Raw genomic sequence first — 20600 nt, forward strand, 5'->3', positions numbered from 1 at the left:
CACACAATTGTTTAGAATTTGATTATATTTTTTTTTCGTTTCAAATATATATATTGTTCATCTATAACACTTCTCTTCACTTAAAATATTTCTTTTGAATTTTTTTCGCTCAATGGCTAATGTTACTCTATATTTTAAAAAAATATTTTCTTCGTAGAACAACAAAAGAGTGGTTTGTTTTTTCTTCGCATCATCTGGCACTTCTCACGCATCTCTCTGCGGCTCGATATTTGACTCGTTTTAATGCAGACGCGTATAACAAGAAAAGGACACGTTCACCGATCTTGTGAAGCGTTTTAGCAGCGAACGAAATCGAAAGTCGACGGAAACACACAATATCCGCTTAACATTCATCGATAATACTGTGCATAAATATATTGGTGCCTTCGAGAAACGCGCGTTTGAAGTCCGCTGGATAAAACCAGTTTCGTCCGCCCGCGCCCGGAAACTCTACCGTTAATGCACGCAGCAAGTATGTCACAACAACGCATTGTGTGACGGATCGATCCCGAAATTACCTTAGATAGGATCGTAATACTCGTATGCAAAATTGCATCTCACGAATTTGACGTTTGACGCTCCAAATGTCACTCGCGATGTCACGTGACTCGCGACCCTCTCTCGCGCGTGTCCTGTCATAAACAGCTGATTCGATGAAAAAAAAATGCAGAAACGTTGCTTTGATATTCGGATCCATTGTAAAAATCCTTGGATCCGAATTTATCCTCACGAGATTTCTAATAATGGAAAGTGTTCCAGTGTTTTCCAATAAATTTTATCGTACGTTCACGTTATTAATTCGAGATCAATATTTATATCCTTTTCGAGTCTGTCATTTATCAATTTTCAATCGCGCGAAAAATCTAGAAAGAATTTCGCGCATTATTAGGTAGATACTAGTAAACTATTGCATACATTTGCAGACTATTACTATTATTAAATCTCGACTTGTCAATTCATCGAGTCATTATATGCGATTTTTTAGCCGTACAAGCTATACTTATTGTGATATTGTTATTTACACGTATATTTTATCATCTTTTTTGCATTTTATATTCGCGATTTTATTGTTACTTTAAAAGAAAAAATTATAGAATGCAAATTATTAAATCCAGTAAACGATCACATTCAATTAAACGCGCACTTTCAATTCAACATTGATTTAATCGACAATGTATAAGGTGTCTCGAATGTATCAATCGGTAATTTTAACTTCTTAATACACCAGCGTTTTGAGGATATTTTCGAATCACCATATATAAGATTGTACAGAAAAAACACTGGATGGGTCGAGACTAAGAGAAAGCGATTATTTTGAAACAGAGTCTGATCCGACGAATCCTCAGCATTCATTGGCGGGTCTAGGAACCGTTGACCAATCAAATCCAGATCCTGAGTCTCCGGAAAGATCTCGCTTCTTCTGCTGAGTCAGGGAAATTATGCAGCTGACTAAAATTTCCGATAGCAGGTGAAGTTGAAGAAGAAACGTGAGAACCAAATCGCACCTCTACTAAGAATTTATGGAGGATACTTTTGAAAGATTGTCTTCATTGTATTCCCACTGTTGGCCCCTCAATTTGTTTACAAACGCTCTTTTATCGTCATTCGTTGTTCAAGTATTAAAAAAGATCTTTATCTGTTGAAAATATCTGAACCAAAGTGAGCTCATTCTCGACCGATTCGTCGCAATGATTACTTTCAAGTATAAAACGCATCCATTGTGCCTCAGGGATTATGATTTATCTCTGAGAACGGTTGTCCACTCCTCCCACAAATTCCTTCGACCTGGTCACATTACTTAATGAACTCCTCAGTTCTACTATCGCCCTGTTAGGTAAAAGGTGCCTTCTTCAGTACCTTCCGTGACCCCCCTGTGGAAGCCCAGCTGGTAGAAGATAATGTTAAAAACTCAGAGCAGTGTTGAAAGCGTGTCGTAATTATTTACACCTAATTCTAAGGATATTCAATCCGCTAATTTCGTTGCAAAACCACATTTAAAATTTAATCTGTGTGAATCCGTAATCCTCAGTAAGATTTCAAGATACTCCTCTCTCCTTCCCCTGCTCTTAATCTAAGATACACCCTTTCAAACGCGCTAAGACTTAGGAATACAATCGTTTTATACAAGTAATTATTTATTGCTCATTGTTTAATCGAAATTCTTCTAACGTGTTTATGTGTTTTCAGGGAGGTAACGCGTCAAGTGAGTGACGACGTCACGATGCGCATGTCGCCGCTGCCAAGATTAGTGCTCGTGGCAGCAGTCACGCTGCTAACAAGTGCGAATGCTAACGCAGAGACGGACCTACGCATTGACACGAACACTGTGTCGTCGTCGTCATCAGCATCAGCATCAGCATCATCGTCGTATCGCTTTGAGACGGTGAATCGCGAGCAGGTGATCGCCGGGATGGAAGCCAGCCTGCTCTCCCTCCTGGGCTTTGAGAAGAGACCCAATCCCCAGGGCTCGGCGCACGTTCCGGAGTCGCTCAAGAAGCTCCAGGCCCGTCAAAACACCATCGGCATCGCGGACATCGCGAAGCGGGGCATTCATGCGCGATCGGCCAACACCGTTCGCTCGTTTCCGCATGTCGGTGAGTGTCGATTTCTTTTAATCACACATGGGGAAAGATATACGAGAAGGTGAAGAAACTCCAGGCTCCAAGTTGTCTATTCTCTGGAAAAATCTGGAATTTTTTGAAATTTTTTTTTTATCTAGATTAGAGAATTCTTGTGGGGTTTTATTGATCAAGGAATTTTTTTTTGAAATATTTTCTTTGGTAATTTCACCTCTCTTTTGATTACAAGTGATCGATAGTCCGTTAAGTTATTATGAGTTGAATTATACGCGTTTAAATAAATATTATAGATAAATAAATAAATAAATATATTTTTTTATGTCTTAACAAAATATCGATTAGTGATTTAATATATTAATTGATTATTTTCACAATTATTAATAACTACTTGAGCTATTAATTTATTTAAATGGCTCCTTATTTTTATATAAAATTATTACGCACACAATAAGAAAATTTATTTTAAAAAACTGCGTCGAAAATTTCTCTAATTTTACTTGGAATTTTCAGCGAATTTTTCCACAATAATTGAATAGACATTTTGAGTTCGCATACGCATTATGTATTTCAAAAATGCTGCTAAGATTCTTATGTAAACATACATGTGCAAAAGCCACTTTGATCAAGGAGATCCAATGAAAACGACTAGTATTTTCGCTAGTTTCTTTTCACAGTTTCTTTAATATTCATCTAAAAATTTCAATTTATCAAGAAACACTAGAATAATATTAGTAAAATGGCTAAATTAATTCAACATTTATGTCTTGCTTAAATATATTAATGTTATATTTAATCTATGTTGCACCTCTCTTTGAATTAGCATTGCTTTACTTCCTGAAACGATAACGTGCACAGGATTAATCCTACGTGTAATAAAATAAGAGACCTTACACCGTACATTCGTGAATCATTGAATGATGGCTCAAGAACTACCGAGTTGGGATTCGTAATTCTCGAAAACAGGTTGGCGACTCTTTCGACTCTCAGTGAAAGTGCAGTAGTAGATGGAATGCAATTGCGCCCGTTATCAATCGTCATTCGCTCTACGTCGTCGATAAACGTGTATGACGAATTTCCATACGACTTGCGTTTTGTCGATTCAACATTTTCTTCGTACATATCAATGCTTCTACCGATCACCTATATTTCTCGCGCGATTATCCTGCACACTTTGTCATTCTGCATCGGTTTTTGGAAATTATTTGCTTTTTTATATAAATAATGATAGCGAAAGTACACATTGTTGTAAGCAATGACATCGAAAATGTGAACAGAAAGATTATCTTGGAATTTCTTATAGACTTCATAAAGTAAACAAATTTTGACAGATTGCAAAATATTTATATAATGACAAATTTTGTTTCGCTACTGATATGTAATTTTAGGAAGACATTTTATCCTATAAATTATCTTGCGCACATCTGACGTAATTAATGTAATTGCTAATAGAATAGTAGGTAGTAAAAGATTTATTTGTGTGTCAAATCGCTTGTACAGGAAATAATCCTCTTCAACAAAAAAGATTTATAGTATCATTCACTATAATATGCCATAAAAGATAAAGCTTCATATTTAATCTTCTTCCAAAAGATTATTCATAATTTATTATAATAATTTGTTTAATTTTATCAATAATATATATATAACAATTGCACATATTAAATTCTCTAATTCAATTCTTCCGCAATATTTGCAGAGATTGCTACAGAGATTAATTGATAAACGAGAATAAAAATTTTTAAACTATCAATTTTTTTGTCAAAATAATAAATTTAAAAATAATAAATTTTCCAAGATTAAAATTAAAAATAAAATAAAATTATATTAAATTATATTAAAATTATATTAATTTATACAATATAATATAACAATTATTCTTTATATAATGTAAGAAAAAATTTTTCTAATATATAATATTATATAGAAAATATAATTTATGTAATATAATATAAAGTAACTTATATATATTATATTATTAATAAAATATTAATATATTATTGAAAGTATATATATTACTAATTTTTTAAATTATATAGATATTACTTTATATAAATTATATAATAAATTAATAATTAATAATTAAAAAAATTATTAATATATACACTTTCAATAAAATATTAATATTTTCTTAATATTATATTAATTAAAATTTCTTAGAAACAGGGTCCCTTCCATAGATCTAACAGGCATAATACGTTGTGTGTTTGCGCGACTCGCCTCCCGCGTGAAAGAGGAAAAGAATGGCATCCGAACGATTTCAACCGACAAAGGACCCTTTAGCCATCGTCGAAAGCGTGCCGTGGGGTCCTTCGACAAAAGGAAAAAGGGGAGAAAGAGAAGAGTCAGCTCCTTACACACTTTATCTCGCTCGTGTGGGTACGCTATCGGCAGATGATGATACCACTTTGGAATGCCGAGGGACCTCTCGGACAGCCCGTCGTTACCTTTCTCATTCTCGGGAGGTCCATCTTCCGTCCCAATGATTCACATCCGGATGTGAGTTGGGCCCTAGACATTCCGACTCTCCGAGGCGAGAATAGCCTCGCTGTATTCGAGACGATTCCGAGGCAATTCCGCGCCACTAAAGTGCTGGACAAAGCACTCAGGGGGATGGAGAAAGTGCTACGAGCAATTAAGAAGGATGCGCAAAGGATGGAAAGTGCTGGGCATATCGCGAGCCTGATGGTTTCCTGACAAAGGCGTCATCCTGATAAAGGTGTTTATTATCGTGTTTCGCGATGAAGGATACGTTGCTCAGATGGAAAGCTGAGAATACGAAGGGATCGAGAACTTTGATGTTATCAGCCTCGATTTTATTCTGAAATGATTTTACCTCAACGACATTTTATTTCGATTTTCTTACTACAAATCTAATATTTCCGATACAATCTGAAATCTCAACTCGTTGACATAATATTGGTTTTAATAGAATGAGTCCAACAAGGGTGATTTGATAGGAACTTGAATTTGAAGTTATTCGAGCCATCAATATCTTACATAATCATGACTAATTCAGTTCAAAAGATCTCTGATGGATTTAAAATAAAATTTATTTTTTGCAGATGATTTATATTAAATTCAATACATCTGGGAAAAATAGATGGAAAGACTAAGAAGTGTCATAATTAAAGTTGAGAAAATTGTATACGATCTATGAAAGCAGGGGATGTGGAGACCGAAAAATTTATAAAATTACAAAAAAAAATGTAATCAATATTCTGGATATTTGCATTATTGAAGAGCGTATTTTCGATATAAAATCTAACATAGTTGTAAATTATTGAATGTCTGTTCACTCTTTCTTTTAATTATATATAGATTTTATATAAGTAAAAAAGATTCTATTATTTACAGAAACTTATAGAGGAAATTTTTTATTAATTAAAAAAAAAATTTAATTGAATTGTACAGAAGCTCCTTAATATTTCCGCTATTTGCTTTCCCACAGAAATGGCTAGATCTTACATAGTATGCTCGGCACGCAACGACATATGTATGCGTGTCTTAGAAATAACATCGGTTCTCTTATGAAATTTACATACGTATTACACAAATTGCGACTGCAATCCACTGTTTTCGAGTCGTCCGAGGAAACAAAACTGCGTCATCGTACATACATTTAACTTTATATCTGCTATTTTCGAAGAAGCGCATAAGTTAAATTGCACGTACGCGTCTCGTAAGATATATTTGCGTAGGTCACGTGAAAATTATTCCGACTAATTAATTTATATATGAATGTCGTAAGTTATTAAACACACACATGGTCTCTGATAAATACGACGAGGAGGAGGAAATTTAGAGAATCACCTCCATTGAATTTATGAGCAGGCTTCCTGCAAAACCGGTGATTTATTTTTAATTCGATTGCGACCTATGAGATAATGCGTCTTTAAAAGCTGCGTGGAAAACATCCAGAGACGTGAATTTTATTTTGCGATACTCTTCGTAGAATCAATTTAAAAAGAGAAGAAGAGAATCCTTTCCTCGCTTTCTTGTTTATTTAACATATTATATAAAATTCTATATACATATAAGTCAAGAAAATTATTATATTGTGTCGTATATTATATGCTTTTAATTAATTTTATTTAATTATATTTTATTTTATATTTTATTTAATTATACTTTTTTTTAATTAATTTAAATTAATGTGATTAATTTAATTTAATTTAATTCCCATACAGCACAGAACATTGTTGTAACATTGCAGCAATATTGCAACAACATTGTAATATTGCCACAATTAATTAATGTAAATTAATTTGATTAATTTCCCAGCAAACACTAAGTTATATAACTATCAGTTATAATTTCCCACTCAACAATATAACTGTTACATGTTATGTAATAGTTACATACTAACAGTTATATAAATGTTACTGGTGTTTGCTGGGTTAATACGTGCATGAGCAACACATAATCTCCCAATCTGTCATATACAACTTTAAATATCTATACAATAACATTTTCCTCATTTCTTTTCAGAGAGCGAGGTGGACGACAAGTTTACATCCCCAAATCGCTTCCGGCTGTCCTTCGACCTAAGCAGGATACCCGCCAGCGAGACGTTGCAGGCGGCACAATTGAGCCTGTCGCGCGTCGCGATGCCGGAAGCGGAGGATGGATGCAATAAGCACGGCCGGGTGCTGGTGTACGACATAGTTCGGCCCGGGGTGAAGGGTCGCAGCAAGCCGATCTTGCGGCTGATCGACAGCAAGGTGATTGACACGACGAAGAACGCGACCATCAGCCTGGACGTGCATCCGGCCGTTGAGAGGTGGCTGCGGAACCAGCGCGACAATCACGGCCTCCTGGTGCACGTGACCGGCGTGCGCGCGCGCGCGCGCGAACACGTGCGCCTGAAACGGGGTGCCGACGAGCACAAGGACGCGTGGGTCGTGAAGCGGCCGATGCTCTTCACGTACATGGACGACGGCCATCGCGAGATGGCGTCCGCGAAACAGATAATGGACAGGCGTGCCAGACACGCGACACCGCGGAAGAACCGGCGGAAGGACGGCCGGGAGAATTGCCGGCGGCATCCGCTCTACGTGGACTTTGCGGATGTCGGCTGGAACGACTGGATCGTCGCGCCGCCCGGATACGACGCCTTCTACTGCCACGGTGATTGCCCGTTTCCTCTGGCGGACCATCTCAATTCGACGAATCACGCGATCGTGCAGACGCTCGTTTACTCGACCAAGCCGAGCATGGTACCGAAGGCGTGTTGCGTGCCCACCGCGCTCAGCTCGATATCGATGCTCTATCTGGACGAGGAGAATAAGGTGGTGCTCAAGAATTACCAGGACATGGCGGTTCTCGGATGCGGCTGCCGCTGAAGCTCCACGCTCCACTTTTACAATCGGCGAGGAAGGGGAGTACATTCGTCTCGAGGAACACGTAGAGCTCGAGAAGCAATCGCCGACGTGGAGGCGGAAAAAATGAAAAATAAAGGATATTTATTCCGCGCGTTACTTGGATCCCAAACTCACGTTTTATACGTTAGCGTAATTATTTGATGGATGCATCGAATAAGAATTATACATGCGAGTATAGGTGATATGAATTGTTTATATTGAAAAGAGAAGGAATTATAAACGAGAATAGTATATAATAGAAATGTTGGAATAATCCATTTTTTTGACAGACGAGACAAATGAGGGTAAAATAGAAGTAAACGCTACGTATCGCCCCAGTAAACACTAAGTAACATTTATATAACTGTTAGTTGTAATTTCCCACTCAGGAATAGAACTATTACATGTTATGTAACTGTTACATAACTGTTATATAACTTTTTTAGTGTTTGCTGATGCTATTCAATGACATGGATAAAACTTTCGCAAAATTTATCATATATCGGGGAAACTCGGCTTTTTAAAATTCACGATTTATTCATGTGAAGTTATTCCATCCATATCGAGAGATTCACTCTTCGCGATAATCGGATATAAAAGCTGACTTTTGTTATATGCTTGAGATGATAGCTCATTCAATGGGTCCCGATAAAGATCTTATAGTAATCCTCGAATCTAATCAGCGATTGATTAAGCTTTTAATTATTAACAAAATTGAGTAGGAGTGATGATTAGAGTAGTTACAGTCAAAGAGTGCGTGTCGAGAAGGGAGTAATTGGAATGACTTGTAATCACCGTATTCAGTTGCGAATTGCGCAAAACCGAGCGACAATTGCGATGGAACTGGTGGAGTTTCTTGATAGAACACGATAATAAGAGCGACTACCCGGTCGTGAGCCAAACCTAATTGAAGAAAATGACGGAAGAATTGACTCTCTCCTAAAAGCGATGATCGAGAGGTACAATTTTGCGAATTAACATCCGTCCAATCTCCGTCACACGCGTCGTTCGAATCTTTGAAAGACACGAGTAACAATGAGTCTTCAGAGAGTTTGTGTGCGTGTGTGTATGTGTAATTCTACTGCATTCTATCGTTCTTGTATATTTCTTATCAGCGGTTCTCATTGACTTCGTCAATTGTTTCGCACGATCGAAACCTTGCCAAGTTTTTCGATGATTCTCCGGCAATTTAAATATCCAGACTCCTTCGATCGCGTTCGATTATTTTTATTCGACCACGTCAACAAACGCACAATTTTATGGAGAACGATTATGAAGGAAATTGTGTTTGGTACACGGATCACGCGGATTATATTCGTATGCGCGAGAGGCGAACCCGATGGAGCATATTTAATTCGCGAATCGGAAATAGAATTCGCGGAATGCGAATGTTTCATTGTACGTCTCTTTATTAATAGACGCGTTGCTAATCAGGGATCATCGAGGAAAACGCGGCGACGCACATCGTGGACCTTGAACGGAAGCGTTTCGTCTTAACTCGCTTGCTTCCTTCAAGTGGTCGAAGCGACAAAGTGATTGCCTGATGAATGATGGATCCCAGAAGTCGAGTCTCGACCGTCCCATGAATTTGTAATTCTAATGTATCATCTTGACAAGACGAAAATTATGTTAAATGATGAAAGACACGAGGTCTAATATTTTAATTTTTTTAAATTTATTTTAATTTTTTCATACGTGTACAAAATTGATTATCTAATTGATATCTATCCTCTTTTTCTTGGAGAATTCGATTAAACTTTGCGAAAATGGAATAAACGATAATGTGCATGGTAGAAATGATTTCACAATTTCTTCTTCTAGCAGAGAAAGAATAATGTAAATCCATACCGGAATTCAATCCCGGAATCTATCATTTCTTTTCCTTTCTCTAAATTAATTAACTTGGAGTCTAATCAATCTGGCCATAAACTGGTAATAAAGTATTAATCAGCAGAGTTTCTCACATCAAGATCCATCACTTACAATTAGCAGGCAATCACTTTATCGCTTCAAGCCACTCGCCGCTTCACGAAATATATACGTTCTTTCTTTCTTCATATATAATAGACGCGCGAGCGAATATACATCTACATACGATAAAATCCTACCGCCACGAACATAAATTGTACCTGCTTAAGGATTACTATTTATTTTTTTTTCTTCTCTTCTCTTTTGCGCCAAAAGATATTTTTGAACACACATGTATATTTGTACAGAAGTGTTATCGATAAGGCGAGCGCCGTTATGTAAAATGTGTAAGATAGATATAAAATAAACGAGAATCTGTAAACATTGTGTAAATAATATGTAAAGAGTATTTTTTGTGCGTATGTATATTCTTATATATTTTACCATGATTTTCCTAGCGTTCCACAGTTGTATACAGAGAATGCGTGTGTAAATAAACTAAATAAATTTATAATACGGCAACCACACACGGATGTATACATTTTATACTTATCTCAGATTGTCTTGTGGTATATTTTCTAACTGAGCGATTATATACAAAATTGAATTGAGCGCAAACACGCGAGAAAATTCATGCAAGAACTGACCGTAGCTTCCAAGTGTGTTTATTCAGTTTGATTTAAGAATTATAATTATCACAGTTAAAGTTAGCAAAAACGAGAGAGCAAAATTTTAATGCACAATGCCCGCTACTTATTTGAATATTTTATGTATAACTAATTGCTGCATTTCTATAATATATTTAATATAAAAAGATAATTTTAACATAGTATCAACACACACATATTGCAAAAGGACAACTTTCGTAAAATTGTGTGATAATTCTTATTCAATTTTTTATAAACGATGTATATATATATATATATATATAAATCCCACATTAGAAAGAGAGAAAGAATGTCTTTCCCAAGACATCTGTAGAATTTCGATTTTACATATTTCATATTACATATAATATATAAAGCTATATGATATATATAAAGCTTCAAAACATTAGGTATATATTTAGCGTTATAGTCCATTGTCTCTATTCTGCGACTCCACCTTAGATTTCCCTTTACTAGGCCGATTGTTCTTCTTCTCTAAATTAGAATCCTCCCCTTGCATTGCTCTCTTACAATTTATACTCGTCGGAATCACATCAGAGTAAAGAAACAAGTGAAAAACATTGAGAATATTTTCATTTTACGGATTTGTTATTAGAATAAAAATAGATATCGAGGGAAAGTCATAGAATAGAGAAAATCGATCGTACTTTGTACAAGAATATTGTAAAATATTGTGTATACTTTCTATACGAGGAAACCTCAATTCTCTTCGTTACGATGTCGAAGACTCGTCAGCTCTGATTCAGCCCGGGTCCGTGCAGCTCTATAAAACTTTCCAGCGAACGTGGAACGTGGCCATAATAGGGCAGATTGTAAGCTTTGATTGCCTTGGCAGCCATACATGTTAACGATAATTTGGTTTGAGTTCGTAATATTATTTTAGCTACACCTAAAATAGAAATTGAAAATCGGCCAACCGGTTCATGTGAAACCGTAGTAAAATCTGCGAATTTGAATCGAGACAAACAAGATCTGTAAACCTACCTGTGGTGACTACATCGTACGGTGTACGTCCCCCATTATTTACAGTATCCATATGTGCTCCAGCTTCTATAAGATCTATTATAATCGAATGTAAAGTCGCAAAATCGCTGAAAAGACATTAAAAAGTTATTGAAGCTACAAAGTTGTGTCAATTGTGTAGTAGCAATTTTAATATAGCATACCTGATGGCTTTGTTGTAACTAACGATAACATGGAGCGGTGTGTTTCTTTCATTATCCATTGCGTTTACATCAGCACCGCAACGAATCAATAATCTTGCTGTAGCCGCGCATGGAAACCTGAAAACCAAGCAGGTAATTTTGTTTATTAATGGGATATCCTCATCTAATCGATATTACTTTAATATTTTTTTTACGTACTTGCAGACATCATTCGTATGAAAATCGTCGACGGGAGTTTCGGCATTCACAGCAAGATGTAAGAGGGTCTGCCCGTCTTTCAGACACATTTGCAACGCGCATAATTTATGCACCAAGTGATATGCCTGTCTCAAATCCGACTCGTCGCATCTGTTTCCATTAAGCGTCATAAGTTTCGTCAAAATCGTTAGAATGTATAGAGTCGTTGTAATATTTGATTCCATTTCTTCCTATGCAGATATTATTTTTTAATATGTAAAAATATATTTAATTAATATTTATATTAATTAATATTATATTTATAATTAATATTTATATCAATATGTAAAAATATATAATGCTTCAGAGACACACCGGATATTGGATTATACAATATTAAAATACAGTTTGTAGAAATAAGAGTTCTTTTCGTCAAACTTACAACACATTGATCAATGTCATCCTTGGGATCTGGATTTTGAATTTTAATTTTGTTTCTATTCAGTTCTGTTATGCTTGCTTCCAATACATTAATCACTTGAGAGAAATCTAAATCGACGCCTACATGTATCATTTGCGAAAAGACTTGTGCAAATCGAAGAAGATCTGTCACAATAGATATATCATTGAGCTGTCTCAGTTTCAAAGCGTGCAACCACAAGTCTATACATCTATCAAATCTAGCATTGTCTGCAAATATAGCGCCTCTGAATACTATAGGATGCGGCAGTTCTGGATTATGGAGACCTAATAATAAAAAAAAATATATATTTTTCATTAAAGAACATATATTAATACATAGTACTTTAATGAAAAACATACCCAAAATTCTTTCCCGAATAACAAGCGATTCCATATGTATGGCATTAGGATTGTCTTTGATGCTTTCTAATCTTTCGAGTGTTTCGCATTCCCTCCAGTTCTCGTATGCTTTTACAGTTGGACCTAGTTGCTTATATACAATATTATTAGTATCACTATACCTGGGGGACACATAAGGAAAATAATGTACAATCAAAATAGATACAAGAATCCACAGTAAAATGAAAACGAATATTTTTCTTACCTTAACTCCATTGCTTTATACAGGTACTTGTACGCCTTAGTTAGACAATAATTATCTTTATCATTAGCGTAAGATGCTCCGAGTAATTCATAAGCATCTATTATTTCCTCCTTTGTCACTTCTTCTCTTTGTACTAGATATTCAACGACTTCCGCGCGTGTTCGCTCAGCTGCCGTTATTAAAGGTGTCATGCCACTTACATTTTTTGTCATTTTCGTTCCGTACTTTAATAATTCACAAACAATGTTACTATGTCCGCATTCGGCAGCAAAATGCAACGCCGTCGCCCCACAAAATGCCTTCTTGTTAGGATCTGCCCCTTTGTCTAATAAAAAATTAACCTGAATCGTAGAAAAAAATTTAGATGACAAAAAATTGATTAAATCTAATAATCAATCTGTGTAAACAAAGGTGGCAAAACAAATAAATAAGAGCAATAAATTTTCTATATGTCATAATTTATATATATATATATATATATATATATATATATATATATATATATATATACAGGGTGGCCCATTTTAATCCATCCAGTCGAATATCTCGAAAACCAAGCCCGGGAGAGAAAAATGTTTCAGACAAAAGTTGTTTGGTTTCGAGGGGGCCATAAGATGGTACCATTGGTTTGACCTTGAAGAGTCATTTGAAGGTCACGTGAAGGTCACCTCAATTTTTTTAAATGGAACACCCTATATATTTTTGCACATTCTTGTAGCTCATCTCGAGAGCTTTCCAAAACACTATAATTAAGTTAGTTTTCATTAAGTACTTTCCGAGTTATGAGGCTTGAAATCATTTCTTAATTTTACATGAACCGTAAAATATCTTGTAAAATATTCATTTTTCGATTATCTTACCTTAATACTTTTATGTACAAAATAATGAGAGGAATCAACTGGTGTAAAGAAAACACATAATTGTTTCGAAAGAAAAAATGCAATTGTTAATCGCAAATTACATTTTTTTTTTCGAAACAATTATGTGTTTTCTTTACACCAATTGATTCCTCTCATTATTTTGTACATAAAAGTATTAAGGTAAGATAATCGAAAAATGAATATTTTACAAGATATTTTACGGTTCATGTAAAATTAAGAAATGATTTCAAGCCTCATAACTCGGAAAGCACTTAATGTAAACTAACTTAATTATAGTGTTTTGGAAAGCTCTCGGGATGAGCTACAAGAATGTGCTAAAATATATAGGATGTTCCATTTAAAAAAATTGAAGTGACCTTCACGTGACCTTCAAATGACTCTTCAAGGTCAAACCAATGGTACCATCTTATGGCCCCCTCGAATCCAAACAACTTTTGTCTGAAACATTTTTCTCTCCCGGGCTTGGTTTTCGAAATATTCGACTGGATGGATTAAAATGGGCCACCCTGTATATATAATAAATTTATATAAATTATAATAATAAATACATAAGCCTCACAATATCAAGATGTCCTTTGTACGATGCTATCATGAGGCAAGTGTTGTTGAACGTATTGGGAATATTTATGTCCGCCCGATGATCAATCAAGTATTTAACAATATCCAAACGTCCGTTAAAACATGCCGCTCGAAGTGGGGTAGAATTAGTTTTCGTTGGATGGTTAACGTTCGCGCCTGCTTTTACAAGAGTTTTAAGAACACTTAAATGTCCCGCACCTGTAATTGAAATATTTCATTATTAATGGAACAGAATTTTTTTACTACAATATCTTTTATATATATATTATTAATATATTATTCTGTTACCTGCTGCGGCCCAAAGTGCACTAGCTCCCTCAATAACATATCCATTAAATTTGACTGTACCTTCTTGCTCTAAATCAGGTTTGAACTTGTCAAGTAACATTCTAACTACCTTATTATGCCCGTAACGTGCGGCAACTATTAAAGGAGTACACCTTTGTCCTTCGTCTTCCAGGACTTTCTATAAACATAAATCCAAACATCATCTTAGAGATTATGCTTTGTACATATAAATGAAATAATTAGGTATAAGTAATTATATTGATAAGAGAAGATTATACATGTCAAATTAATACAGATTAAGAATTTATCTATAGCAATATGTATGTAACTTAGAAAGATTTGCAAAAAATTAATGACAATATGAAATATATATATAACTACTCATTAGTATATAAATAATCTATTAAAAAATGGATCTGGGTGTTATTATAAATAACATCTACATATATATTTAAACATAACATGTTGCAAGTTGTCCTGAATAATTCTTTTTAAATGTGTCACAATTTGTGCACCAGAATTCGCACATACAATGACATATATATTTTATATAATGACATAATATTCTACAAACTTGAATTGTTAACAACAGAATAATTAATTGCCTGCTATGTAAAATTAAGTACATAAATCTAACGCATAGTTTCTCTGATCAATCATGATCAGTTATACTAAAAACTATAATTAGAATTTTATTTTATATATTTGAAATTATAATATTTGGAAATGAAGTTAGAAATTGAGACATACTTTGCAATTTCTAGACAAAGAAGTATCGCGAACAATATTGCAGTAATGTGCTATACAGAGTGAGTCAAAAGTATGTTTTAAAAATTTGTGAGCGTGTTCCTTGATAAAAAGGAAGAACAAATGTTCATATGAATATATGGTCGCAAATGCTTTGTTGTCGAGATAATGGACATAAATCAGCAGTATCAAATAAAGCATTATTTGATACTGCTGATTTATGTCCATTATCTCGACAACAAAGCATTTGCGACCATATGTTCATATGAACATTTGTTCTTCCTTTTTATCCAGGAACACGCTCACAAATTTTTAAAACATACTTTTGACTCATCCTGTATATTTACCCATGACTAATGAAGCAAGTGACATTTACAATAGTAATTATTGCGACGCCTAATTAATTTTAAAACAAAAAAGCTAGTTTCCACGATATAGTATTCCACAAACTTGAATTATATCAGAATAATTGATTGCTTGCTATGTGAAATTAAGTACATAATTCTAACGCACAGTTTCCCTGATCATGATCGCTAAAAACTATAATTAAAATTTTATTTTATATATTTGAAATTATAATATTTGGAAATAAAGTTAGAAATTGTGACATACTTTGCAATGTCTGGACAAAGAAGTATCGCGACCAATATTGTAATAATGTGTATATATATTTATCCATGATTAATCGAGCAAGTGATATTTACAATAGAAATTATTGTGACGCCTAATTAATTTTAAAACAAAAATCTAGTTTCCACGATATAGTATTCCACAAACTTGAATTATATCAGAATAATTAATTGCTTGCTATGTGAAATTAACTACATAATTCTAACGCACAGTTTCCCTGATCATGATTGCTAAAAACTATAATTAAAATTTTATTTTATATATTTGAAATTATAATATTTGGAAATAAAGTTAGAAATTGTGACATACTTTGCAATTTCTGGGCAAAGAAGTATCGCGACCAATATTGTAATAATGTGTATATATATTTACCCATGATTAATCGAGCAAGTAATATTTACAATAGAAATTATTGTGACGCCTAATTAATTTTAAAACAAAAATCTAGTTTCCACGATATAGTATTCCACAAACTTGAATTATATCAGAATAATTAATTGCTTGCTATGTGAAATTAACTACATAATTCTAACGCACAGTTTCCCTGATCATGATCGCTAAAAACTATAATTAAAATTTTATTTTATATATTTGAAATTATAATATTTGGAAATAAAGTTAGAAATTGTGACATACTTTGCAATTTCTGGGCAAAGAAGTATCACGACCAATATTGTAATAATGTGTATATATATTTACCCATGATTAATCGAGCAAGTGATATTTACAATAGAAATTGTGACGCCTAATTAATTTTAAAACAAAAATCTAGTTTCCACGATATAGTATTCCACAAACTTGAATTATATCAGAATAATTAATTGCTTGCTATGTGAAATTAACTACATAATTCTAACGCACAGTTTCCCTGATCATGATCGCTAAAAACTATAATTAAAATTTTATTTTATATATTTGAAATTATAATATTTGGAAATAAAGTTAGAAATTGTGACATACTTTGCAATGTCTGGACAAAGAAGTATCGCGACCAATATTGTAATAATGTGTATATATATTTATCCATGATTAATCGAGCAAATGATATTTACAATAGGAATTATTGCGACGCCTAATTAATTTTAAAACAAAAATCTAGTTTCCACGAGCGAGATTAGAGTGCGGACTCTAATCGAAATTTACCTGATTGATCAGATAATTGACGTCGGCGTCGGATTTATCGCTCAGCAGGGTATAAAGAGCGATCGCCATCCCGTCCCTCGCGGAATAATAAATCCGCTTGACCAGCGACTGCTGGGGCTCGTCTATTATTTCGCACGCGGTGTCCATCCTCGTGAAAGACTCCTCCGGCCGAGCTGCCCAAGCTCGTAAAAACGAATATTCGCGAATCAGCTGATACCACCGTGAATCGCGGTAACCTCAAAAGTCATGTTCCTCGCTCTTTGTTGGGCTCTTTGCGAAAAATACGCCGTCACCGTCGTGCTCTATTTTAAGAGCGTTGCACGCCAAAGTATAGCGATTCCGTTGTAAAAATAACCGCACAAAGCGTTTTTGCGCCGCGCGCTGTCCTTTTGTTTCTTGCAGACGTCGGACGCTGGATCAACGAGGAAGGCCTAATTCGCGATCGCACGTGTCATTCGGAGAAGAGGATTTACTCGACAATTCATTCATCTTTCGCGATATTCCGTCGTCTGAAATAACGAATTCATCTTCATACGCACACGTATATCGACACATATGTGAACTGTATGATCGACGACGATTATTCAGCTGCGAGACTCGTGCCGATTGACAGTTTCGCACACGATCAGCTGACGTTAACGGCAGTGTTCGTTTTTACCGATGAAATTCGCAGCGATGGATTCACGCGATCGTTGACATTTCAGGTGAAAAAAAATGATACAGCGATGATCTTCTATCTTTATTATTCTTTTTTTCTATCCTTCATCTTAAAAAAAAAATAAAAATAGTCCGCTATTCTCTTTCTCTTTCTTGGGAAAAATATGTATTTATATTAACAAATACTGAGCTAATTTTTATTTGTGCGGCAAAAAAATGAGAAAAATTGCCAATGTACGTATATTCTTGTAATTTATCTCGAGAGCTTTTCGAAACACTATAATAAAGTATTTTTTTGTTGATTACCTTTCGAATTATGAGGCTTGAAATAATTTCTTAATTTTACATAAACCATAAAATGTTTAATAAAAATATGCATTTTTCAATTGTTTTACCTCAATAGTTTTATGCACAAAATAATGTGAAGAATCAATTGGTGTAAAGAAAACACATAGTTGTTTTTAATAAAAAATATGTAATTGTTGATTGCAAATTACATATTTTTTTCCGAAAATGCTTTCCTGAAAAGAATATTGGAAACTTTAAACCAGGAGACTGTATATAAAATTTATGATAAATATATTCTATATAATAGTGTAATATGAATTAAACATGTTTTTATATAATTTATATTAATTTTTCTTATATTTAACATATAAAAACACTCTTTTTTCTAACGCGCTCTATTCAAATAAAAATATTGTCTCGCTCTTTTGCATTTTTTTTCCGATTTTTATGATCAATAATTTATAGAATCCCTTCTTCTAATGACGGTATCCCCCCCCCCGATGTGATTAAATCTATTCGACAAATTACCTTTAGAGTAGTATCACATATGGCGGTCATTATCGATTCGTGTGCCAAACTCGCATCGGAAAACTCTGGTTGTGATTCGTTATCTTTATCGGAAAAAAAAATCGTACGCAATCGACAATTCCCGCGAATATTACGTGGAATGGAAATGAATATCTTGCTCCCGCGGAAGAATGCACGTGTCATATATAAGGTGTCGCGAATGGCACAGGTCTATGTTTCAACGATTAGAGAATGCCTAGATAAATCACGATTACAATTTTATTTACTCCATTTGTTACAATGAGTTTTTTTCATGTAGATTCTTTCTTGTAGATTACTTCTTAAAGCTAGAATTTATTTCTCTAATAACTTTTAATCGACGAGATATATTGATTGTATATTATGAATCGCGAGTTACAACACTGCAATTATATTTTTATATCTGAAACCATTTAAATTTTATTTACTTCATTTGCTGCAACAACTTTTTTTTCTTTCCATTCTTCTTTGTACATTATTTCCATTTTCTTGTAGCTATAATTTTTTCCTTCGAAATCATTTTTAACGACGAGATATATTAATACGCATACATGGATGGCAAGTTTAATATATTGCAATTATATTTTTATATCTGTAGCCGTTTAAATTTTTCAAGAGATTTAATTAAATTTAATTTCTTTTTTTTTCTGTAATGCACAAAAATATCCTTATATTTTTCCTTCGCCAATCTCCAATTTTTAATGAGAAATATTTTAATTATATATTTCAATGATGTAGAGGATTTATCATCACATTATATAACTTTGAATTTATAATTTCTTCACGTAATATGATGTATTATTTGTTATATGTCTTTTTTCTATTTTTTATTTTAAATTAAATACATATTTTAAATAATATATGTACCGTTTGCAAAACATGGCTATAAATTTAATGCTTTATACATAAACACAGTAAAAGATCTGTCGTATAGATTTATATTTGCAATACATATGCAATATTATGTTTTTTTTTCCTCAGTAACAAGATTCGAACCATATTTTTCATAAGTGAATAACATTATTTTTGCAAAAAAACAGATTTACGCAAAAAAATACATAACAGCAACATTCTTTTGCAAAATAATTTTCGTGCCATGGATTTGACTCTTTGTGTTCAATATTAATTTTTTAATGACAAACTAATCTACTTATTAGATATTAGATTAATTATATGTAAATGCAAGTGCAAAAGTTGCATTCAGATAATTGAGATTCCTATGTGCTATGCATCAGGCCTTTCTAATCACCGTTATTTAGTGTACACTGGGATATACAGGGTTTGTCAAAAGTGTGGAAACCCCTAAATATCTCACAAACGGTGCATTTTAGAAAAAAATGTTTCAGGCAAAAGTTGTTTGGTTTCAAAGGGGCCATAAGACGGTACCATTGGTTTGACCTTGAAGAGTCATTTGAAGGTCACGTGAAGGTCACTTCAATTTTTTTAAATGGAACACCCTATATATTTTTGCACAGTCTTGTAGCTTATCTCTCAGAGCTTTCCAAAACACTATAATTAAGTACCTTTTCGTTAAGTACTTTTTGAGTTATGAGGCTTGAAATAATTTCTTAATTTTACATAAACCGTAAAATATCTTGTAAAATATTCATTTTTCGATTATCTTACCTTAATACTTTTATGTACAAAATAATGAGAGGAATCTATTGGTGTAAAGAAAACACATAGTTGTTTTTAAGAAAAAATATGGAATTGTTAATTGCAAATTACATATTTTTTCTTCCAAACAACTATGTGTTTTCTTTACACCAATTGATTCCTCTCATTATTTTGACTGTGCAAAAATATATAGGGTGTTCCATTTAAAAAAATTGAAGTGACCTTCACGTGACCTTCAAATGACTCTTCAAGGTCAAACCAATGGTACCGTCTTATGGCCCCTTTGAAACCAAACAACTT

At 33.9% G+C, this 20600-nt stretch overlaps 2 protein-coding genes across 2 annotated transcripts; one reads left to right on the forward strand and one right to left on the reverse strand.

Annotated features, from left to right (window-relative positions):
• Positions 1-488: 488 nt before the first annotated feature.
• On the forward strand, positions 489-10374 carry LOC145976905 (protein decapentaplegic). Its single transcript, XM_083108428.1, is given in 4 exon segments — positions 489-1468; positions 2188-2594; positions 7068-7864; positions 7866-10374. Coding segments are annotated over 4 exon segments (1395 nt in total). The 5' UTR covers positions 489-1439; the 3' UTR covers positions 8028-10374.
• Positions 9598-17772, reverse strand: LOC145976889 (protein fem-1 homolog B). The gene is made up of 10 exons (XM_083108394.1): positions 17193-17772; positions 14673-14850; positions 14365-14582; positions 12925-13265; positions 12681-12841; positions 12301-12605; positions 11880-12109; positions 11682-11798; positions 11500-11606; positions 9598-11404 (listed from the first exon to the last, which is right to left on the reverse strand). The coding sequence occupies exons 1-10, from the start codon at positions 17337-17339 to the stop codon at positions 11247-11249; spliced, it is 1962 nt and encodes a 653-aa protein (XP_082964520.1). The 5' UTR covers positions 17340-17772; the 3' UTR covers positions 9598-11246.
• Positions 17773-20600: the final 2828 nt, after the last annotated feature.

The sequence above is a fragment of the Camponotus vicinus genome, unplaced genomic scaffold (genome assembly GCF_025532165.1).
Source record: "Camponotus vicinus isolate PSW18456_S1 unplaced genomic scaffold, iyCamVici1.0 SCAF_1, whole genome shotgun sequence".
Classification (NCBI taxonomy): domain Eukaryota; kingdom Metazoa; phylum Arthropoda; class Insecta; order Hymenoptera; family Formicidae; genus Camponotus; species Camponotus vicinus.

What these genes read in the sequence shown, in the direction of transcription:
- LOC145976889 (XM_083108394.1), bottom strand. Translation starts at nt 17,339, where the DNA reads ATGGACACCGCGTGCGAAATAATAGACGAGCCCCAGCAGTCGCTGGTC. An exon ending in TATTCGGGAAAGAATTTTGG is followed by an intron (nt 12,606 to 12,680) that starts GTATGTTTTTCA and finishes TTTTATTATTAG; the next exon opens with GTCTCCATAATCCAGAACTG. An exon ending in AGTTACAACAAAGCCATCAG is followed by an intron (nt 11,607 to 11,681) that starts GTATGCTATATT and finishes ATGTCTTTTCAG; the next exon opens with CGATTTTGCGACTTTACATT.